Genomic DNA, 8714 nt, shown 5'->3' with positions numbered 1-8714 from the left:
TCTGTAGATTGTCTACGCACTGTCTGTAGCATTTGTATTGCCTATAGACTGTTCTCTAGGGTTTGTCTGTAGAGAGTCTATAGACTTTATAGACAGAGGTCTATGAACGGTGCGAAGACTGTCTAAATTTTTTTTTGTAAGGGTTAGTGGTGGTGGTGGTTATAGACATCCCAGTCCTCATGGCTAGAGACGCGTCATAAAAATTTACCTTTGCGAGCGGACAGGATCTGGAAGTGGTAATGATTCATGTCCAACGTTCTCGAACAAAAATTTTGAATATTGCAATTTTGTAAGGCATTGATGCGGAAATATTGAAGATAATTCTCTATTCTTCCGATGTGTATAGCGAAAAAATCTTTCTTTTAAAGTTTTCCCATCGCTCGCATCGAGCAGCTTTGACTGCCATAGGAACTCCATTGGGGAACGCTTTTTACGATAACAAAAACGTTAATAGCGAGAAAATGATCTGTGAGATCTGGGAGATCTGGGAATATATTGATTGTTACAGTGAAATCTTACAATACATGAAGAAATTGCATTCATAAACTTCATGCCGTTCAGAAATGCTTTTGTCCATAATTATTGGGTATGAAAATAAGGGTTGGAAGCCTCGCGTTTCAGTTACCAAGTTTATCAAGATAAAACAAAATGATATAACTCATGGACCTTGCTGCGACGGTGCAGCTGACACTCGTCGTATTTTAGAATTTTTGATGTGCACCGGAACGAGATAGATATTTAAAGCCTAGCTTTAGGAGCTGGGTTTTTCTTTTTTTTTTTTACTCGCGCAAAAACTCTCGTGGCGCACTACTGCTACTTTCGAAATCACTGGCTGACCAGTCTGACGCGAGGCCTCAATGCCTAATAACGAATTACAAAGAAATTGTGAGTCTTCTACTACGATATCGCTCATATTGCATTTGCATATGACTGTTTTGGGACGTAAACACATATTCATTTTGTTTATTGCATGTCGACAGCATGTCTGCCTTTCGCTGGGTGCTCTTCGCGGCTGTCCTCGACGTCATCGCGTGTGACACTCCGAATCATCCCGGTAATTGCGAGCCACGCTTCAAAGGAATTGTGGACCTCAGCTACCCGTACGACAACAAGACGGTTTACTGGGACCCTGACGAGCACTTTGTTCTCAACGTCAGCTTCGTGTCAAGTGACCCAGAAACCCGGTCAGTCCCACCGTCATTCCGTGTATCACAACTAGCGTGCATTTAAAACTGCATTCAAGTACGAGTAGCGCGATCATTGCTTACGAAACTCGCGTTAAGACATTTTTATGCGAAGCATACTACTTTAGCTACCACTTCAGCCCTTCACCGTGGTTATGCGCCTCCAAATCACGTGATACATGACGTCACACCACGTGACACGATGACGTCACGACAGTAGAGAAACGGGGGCCCACTTCGCGCCGTCGCTGTGGTTGTGCGCCTCCAAATCACGTGATACATGACGTCACACCACGTGACACGATGACGTCACGACAGTGGAGAAACGGGGGCCCACCTCGCGCCGTCGCTGTGGTTGTGCGCCTACAAATCACGTGATACATGACGTCACACCACGTGACACGATGACGTCACGATAGTGGAGAAACGGGGGCCCACCTCGCGCCGTCGCTGTGGTTGTGCGCCTCCAAATCACGTGACACGATGATGCCACACCACGTGACACGATGACGTCACGGCAGTTGAGAAACGGGGGCCCACCTCGCGCCGTCGCTGTGGTTGTGCGCCTCCAAATTACGCGACACGATGATGCTTCGCATTCTCCAGGCTTAACCAAGTTAAGCCTCAGCCCTTTTTAGTACTACACAAAATAGGACCTCTCTAGAAAAAACGGGCACTTGCTTCGAGCTGCGTGATATACGAAACTTAGCGACAGTTGCTCGCGCTGGAGCAGGCCAATAATATGCGCATGCGTACTGCCACGGCGTTGGAGTTAACCCGTTTCAAATGGCCGATGAAGTAAACAGCAGGATCACTTTGTGTCGCAAGGTGCGTGTTATTCCATGCACCAGTGTGTCGAAGTATATAGCGCACATGGCCGAATTGTCGTTCACCAGCGGCCCGCGATAGACGCTGTGAATCTCCTTGAAGGAAACGCCAGTGTCGGCAAGTCCTGTGTGCAACCGCTGGTGTAGCTTTGGGAAGGGGCGGGCAAATGCCCTCATTTGTGCTTTCCCGCCGCCGCGGTGGCTGAGTGGTTATGGCACTCGGCTGCTGACCCGAAAGACGCGGGTTCGATCCCGGCCGCGGCGCTCGAATTTCGATGGAGGCCAAATTCTAGATGCCCGTGCACTGTGCGATGTCAGTGCACGGTAAAGAACCAGCGGTGGTCGAAGTTTCCGGAGCCCTTCACTAAGGCGTCCCTCGTAGCCTTTGGGACGTTACACCCTCCTAAAGACAATAAACCATAAACCATTTGTGCTTTTCCACCCTTACCCTCGCCATTAAATCCTGGCCCGTCCGTCACCCTTATCCTAAATTTGTAAAATTTGGTGGTTCTCCCTCACCCGGTCAACCGCCTTCATGGCCACACTCACTTTCAGCAGTTCTAACATTATATTTTTTTTTCCGTATTGCTGATGCCAACGTTAATGCGAAATAAGCATACCAGACAAGCCCTTAAAGCACTACTGGGCACGAGAGTTTGGAGCTGATCTTGTGAAGCTGTTCACAAAAATCCGCCTTAACCTCAACCGCAGTTCTCTTCTTGGCTTGCATATATCACGAGGTCTGTGATGCTATTAATAGAATTCACAGAAGAAAGCAGCTAGGCGCAGCTTTCTGCTCAAGGGCGAAAAAGTGAGGACTGGTCTGAGAAAGTCCGAGTTGCGCACGGTGCATCCTTCTTCAGGTAAGTTCCTCACAATACTCGAAGGTTGCTTGTTTTAGGCTTCAGGAGTGTCCATGCTTGAAAGCAATCTGATTAATTAAATCAGGCGTGCGATTACATGGTTACACGACGAGCCACGGGCACAAATAATCGAACACACGTTTCTGTTATCTGCAGAGCAGTTTATTGTTTCGCTCTTTAGCACCTCGTGCTATGCAAGGATGCGAGGGCGATGGTTCATCCCAACGAGGTTCAGATGCTGCTTTATTGATGCGAAATCATTATATGACTCAACGGCAACGAAGCCCAGCGTCCGGTGTTGTGCAGCAGTGGCCCCAAAACTCCATATTACGTCACCGTGGTCTCGCATGACGTAAAAATTAGACCATAAAACAAAGTGGCGTCCAGAAGCCCAGTGACGTCATCAAGGAAAAATCAAATTTCTTCCCAAAGGGCGAATAACTGAATTAAACAAAATACCCTCAAACTGCTTTTGAGTGAAGCACGAAACCCATAGGCCATGGAACCTCGTTGCTTCTTGGTGAATAAAGGTGAAATGTATGCGTTTCCTTACGATGACTACTCGCTGATGGGTAGGTCTGTCATTAGAAGGGAAATAATCTTTAATCGACCTCGCAACAGAACTCACGATGAGATAATGCTTACGCATTCAAAGCACGTAACTAGTTTTAAGTTCACTCCGTAATTTTTTCGATGGTAAATCTGCAGTGGGTGGCTTTACCCGCCACATACGTTGCGAGACGTTCCTGTAACGTTGCGGCACCGCAACGTTAGCGTACGGCGTGGCGTACGGCCAGTGAACGGGCGGCGCTATCGTACGTGAGGTGATGACTGTACACAGAGACAATTCATCGGAACGTTCTCAAAAGTCTTCAAACAATACGAGTCAGCCAACCGGGCGGCTTGCAACTGCGACCAGTCCGGCCCCTCTGGGCAAGAACTTGCCACATCGGGCGCTTAGAAAGTCTCTAGTCCGTTCTTATGGCTTGGTTCTCACCTCCGCAAGTACCTGCACTGGTTGAGAAGCCCTAAGGGCAGCTCGTGGTTACATGTTACAGTTCCAAGGAGTCGGACGTTTTTTGTAGAAAACGCACTAAACTGTTGTGCTTCTCCAGTCGATTATAAAGAGCACTATCTAGAACTTATACGACACTGCCGTAAGGTTTCAAACCTTCGGCTCATATCCAGTCATGAAAAATCTAGAGGGGACAGTTGCGCTTTGCTTTAAGGGTATGACGTGATACCGTTAATGGGTTAGTGCCCATATATGCGGAATTGATCATTCTCTACTTTACATTCATAGATCCCTGTGAGTACTCATACCACTCCTGGTGCAGGGGATAAGTGATGCGCTACTGCCCTGCGATGACAGGTGAAGCGCTATAGCGTTGAAACGACAATTTTTATCGCAATTGTGCTACTGTGAAGTGCACGAAGGTCGATACATTAGTCAGCCGGTGGTGTTAAGAGGAACATAGCTCGTAACTTTAACGGGATATAGCGTTAAGGGTCCCGTTCAGAGAAAAACCCGGTATCGTCGTCGGTGGCGGCGGTGGAGCGAAAAATCCCCAGAGAAGCAGGTGGCCCACCTGCCACCTAGGTCACGTGACCATGTGAACTCGTCACAATCTGCCCACGTGACTTTGAGCAAACTGCCAACAATGGTATTTAAATTAAGGATTGGTCGCGAGACGTTGCGCCAGGGGTTGCCTGGGTCTTACAAGCCCCACCGGTGGCGTCCACGTTTGCGCTAGTATTTAGAAAGAGAAGCAGCGCAGTCGACCAGTTGTCCATGCTGTTTAACAGAAGATTCTGGCGCACCGTTCGTGCAGGTATCAGGTGGACACGATCGCGACTCCCACCCACGGAGGGACGCACCTTGACGCCCCGCTGCACTTTGACGAGAACGGCTGGGACGTGGCCGAGATCCCCGTCGAGAGGCTGGCCTTGGTCCCCGTAGCACTGGTGGATATCGCGCAGCGGTGCGCTCTGAACGCGAGCTGTCAGCTGACCGTCCGTGACGTCCACCAATGGGAGGCCAGGCACGGCGTTCTGCCAGATCGTTGCGTCCTGATGGTGCACACCGGATGGGATAAGGTAAGACCCGTTTGTATGAGCAGCCATTATCAGTGAGGGCTATAGTAGAAATGAATTTACGATGCACCGGCATAAAAAAAGAGGGCCAATGGGAAGGCGAATCACAACCAATTATGTGGGCGTGGCCTCCTCCTCGTATGGGATCCTCCCAACTCCCACACTATTAGCAGGAAAAGAATGACGAAGCACAGCATCTGTAAAAAAATAAATGTTATATAAGCGTTTTATCACAGCGATGCAACCCGTCTGCATGGTTTGAAAAGGTGGAACCTACGTTTACCTGCACGCGTAATTCCTGACTCACAGGACTTCTACATCTCTTTCTGCACGGACTGGACACAGGAGAACTTAGATGTCTTTTGCATTCTGTAAACATATCTACTCGCATGTATGTAGGAGCCGATTATACTCTCTTCGCTTCACTCTGTACTTCTGCTCCATGGCTCAGTTGTATTGGCTGAATGGTATTCTCAGTCGTTCTAACTGCGACTGAGAATACCATTTTAGCGCCTCATTTTCTATGCTTTAACGCATTTAACGCATATACGGTACGACAGGCGGTTCTTTTATTGCGTTTATAAATTTTCGTTAGCCTAGGCGATTGAAGTGTTTTTATTTTACTTTCGTCAACACTTACTGCAACAGAGGCAATTATATTCGTTTTAAGTTTCTGGCAAGAGGTGCCTCGACGTCATTGAATATTTTACCTGGCCTCATAGTCTTAAGACCTTCTTGTTGTTCCATTAATAAATGAGAACATTACACACAAATATCAAAGAGGTCGCCCAGGTGAGTCCCTAGCTCAGAACAGCGCTGCTTTCAGCCGCCCTTCTTGCTCTAGAGATCAGCCAAAGCTGTTTCTCCAGGTGAGAACTGGACAACACCACGTATTCCGACTTGTTGGGCGCTCAGCTCAATCAGCAGGTGTAGCAGTTCACTGCAAATGTTATCGACGAATTTCGAGCCGAATTCGTGCCAATTTCGTGCCAATTTTGTCTTTTGTCTCATTGTGTGTTTTCGTCCTTTTGCCTCCGTTTTTTATCGGCACCGTCAAGAATTCTAGTGCTTGAAAAGCAGCGCTTCATTGTATGCCCAGAGTTTGATAACTTGACTTGGACTGTAATCACGTGTGCATTTCCGTCTCCCTCGACTTCGGAAGGCGCCTATATGGCAGGCAGTCTATGCTGTTCAACAAAAAAATGAAAGCAAGTTCAGCGCTCTCGTCCGTGGGCCCGGTCCTTTTTATCCGTTGGGCTCACCTGCGCTGGTTCTATACAGGTGCGGCCGAACAAATATCCCAAAGAAAACTGCGACTAAAGTTTGTGTGGCAACACACCATACAGCCACAAGTGACCAGCGTGTCGTGTAGTTTGCCGCGTACTATACACGAGGCGGCGAGTTGAGGTTACGGAATAACTTCCTATCTCTCTACCGATAATTCAGTTGGGCTGCCGTTTATTGTTCAACACATATGTCACCTCTTCGCAGAAAACAGAAGAAAGGGTGAAGGAAATGTTCTGTGTACGTCATGTTTGATCATTGCAATGAGATGCTGTACCCAGACACTGTTGTGCGCGTAAAAACGAAACCTTTTTGTCCCACAGTTCGTCGACAACATAACCGCCTACTTCGGCCTGGACGCCCAAGGAGCTCGCCACTTCCCGTCCGTAAGCGTGGAAGCCGCTCAGTTTCTAGCAGATAAGCGACGCCTGAGCGGCATGGGCATCGACACCGCTTCCTTGGACGTGGCCGACCCTTTTCCGGTACACCGCATCAACGCCCTCCACAGGGTCTACAACTTGGAAAACCTGCGCACACTGGGCAGAGTGCCGGCCAGCGGATCGTACGCTACAGTGGCCCCGATGAAGATCGCCGGTGCCAGTGGGTCACCTGTGCGTGTATTTGTGTACCTGCCGGACGCTCACTGTAACGGCAGAGGACACTAACAATATCCTCCCAGCCTTTCCTTTGTAAGCTGGAAAGCTCGGCTTGTTGGAGTGGATTCACAATGGAGATAGCGCAAAGGACGAGGACACAAGAACAACCACGCAATACGAGCGCTTTCTCGAAAGTAAATCTTCATTAGACGAACACCGTATAGCCCACCTCGCAAAAAAAAAGAAACAACAAGAAAGAACACTCGGCGAAAACCAGTAAATAATAGATAGTTACCGAACATGAGATAATATATCAAGGAAGCATCGTGCACACAGTAAGCGAAGGCAAACTCAGAAGAAAAATAATTCCACGTACTGCCTAGATGTGAGTCTCTTCGCAGAGATTGTAATCGATGGATTACTAAAACAACGTTTTTCCGTCCGTGTTATGTTAAAGGCCACAATAATTTTGCGTGAGAGTTGAACCCTACATGTGCCTAGACCAGCTGTTTGTTTAAAAAGGGGGCTAAAATCTCTACAGTTGCGGCAGTTGGTAAACCAGGCGTGGTGACTTTGATCCTGACAGCGATTTTCTGCGTTCCATGAGTCGCGTACGTTCACATAACGTCGTGTCTGTCCTCTGTAGCTCTGCCCACGCATAACCGGCAGTTCGCGCACGACGCTCTTTTGCATGGATCGAAACGAGATGTGTGACAAGTATCAGATTCCTTTCAGTTTTTCGTTTCCGATTTGTTACCCTCCTGCTCACTAGGCCATAAACTTTGGAGAGCTTTTTCGATGCAGCAAATGTGATTTGTACATCATAGCGCTAAGCCCTCAGGTTATGCGAAAACCGTTGTTTGTACGGCACCACCATCTTTTTTTTTTCTTTTTTTGTCCTGTCAAGGTCAAACTCATCACGTCTGGTTGGCTTTTGTCGTGCCTTTAAACTTGGTAGGCCTCTTTTTGAATAAACAGCCATTTAGCGACCCAGTGTCAACTCCCATTCAAAGTTATCGAAGGCTTTGACATACAAGAAAGGGAAAAATCTTGTTTTCGTGTACGATAAATTGCGCTAATGGCGAAGGAACTGGCATATCTGGCAGCACGTAAAATTAGCTCCCTACTGGGTTTTCTTTCTTTAATAGTGTGTACCAACCATGCTTCCTTGAGACCGCGTCCTGTGTTCCGTTACTCTGCGTTCCTTACTGACTGCATCTTTTCCCAGGTGTTTTTGTGTTGTTCACTTTCCATTCGGACCATTTTTTTTTTTACGGGATGGAATACTCCGTGCTCTTCTAATAAACATTTAGTTGCGAGAATTTCCTCGTGCTGTGCCGCCCTACTTCTTGGGTCTGCGTCCTTTGCGCTACTTCCATCATAAATCCTCCCTTCGTGTCCTCGTAATGCTGTCGTTAAGGTCTTTTTTTTTTTCTTTTCTATGTTGCACTTGCTTTTAGGAGATATGACAAAGTTCGCACTTTGCAGGCGTAGGCGGCGTCGTCAGCGTAATACGCTGTGAGCGAAACCTCCCGGTTGATTTCTATGACCAGCAACTTCCATTTGTCAGCCAAATGAAAAAAAGAAGAGCTCCCCCCGCGTTGTCTTCGTGACCAATGAAATGACCAATGCCAAAGAGTGCGCAGTTTTTCAGGATGTGCCGCACCAGCTTTTGGATATGAGGCTCGTACGCTGACAATACATATGTATCTTCGTTCTGCCACTGCGCCACTCAGTCATCGTATAGTACCTCATCTACAGCCACTTCGCGCACTATGTTTCGTGGTCCTGGGAGTGCTGCAGAGCCCTTCCACTGGCTGCAGTTGGACCAACGCTACGGGGGCTCGTTGTCAGAGGCGTCCTTGG

General features: G+C 47.9%; 1 protein-coding gene across 1 annotated transcript; it reads left to right on the top strand.

Annotated features, from left to right (window-relative positions):
• The first annotated feature begins 981 nt into the window (after positions 1-981).
• LOC149340370 (uncharacterized) lies at positions 982-8714 on the top strand. Its single transcript, XM_089549143.1, has 3 exons — positions 982-1184; positions 4707-4971; positions 6576-8714. Exons 1-3 carry the CDS (start codon positions 982-984, stop codon positions 6915-6917), a joined length of 810 nt encoding a protein of 269 aa, XP_089405269.1. The 3' UTR covers positions 6918-8714.

The sequence above is a fragment of the Amblyomma mixtum genome, chromosome 6, assembly GCF_055824585.1.
Source record: "Amblyomma mixtum isolate Tamu chromosome 6, ASM5582458v1, whole genome shotgun sequence".
NCBI classification, from domain to species: domain Eukaryota; kingdom Metazoa; phylum Arthropoda; class Arachnida; order Ixodida; family Ixodidae; genus Amblyomma; species Amblyomma mixtum.
Note: the sequence above shows the minus strand (reverse complement) of the source record. Positions and strands in the feature narration are given on the sequence as shown.

Excerpts from the sequence above, each read along its gene's own strand:
- LOC149340370 (XM_089549143.1), top strand. The coding sequence starts at position 982 with ATGTCTGCCTTTCGCTGGGTGCTCTTCGCGGCTGTCCTCGACGTCATC. Across the intron at positions 1,185-4,706 it reads TCAAGTGACCCAGAAACCCG|GTATCAGGTGGACACGATCG; the intron begins GTCAGTCCCACC and ends CCGTTCGTGCAG. Across the intron at positions 4,972-6,575 it reads TGCACACCGGATGGGATAAG|TTCGTCGACAACATAACCGC; the intron begins GTAAGACCCGTT and ends TTTGTCCCACAG.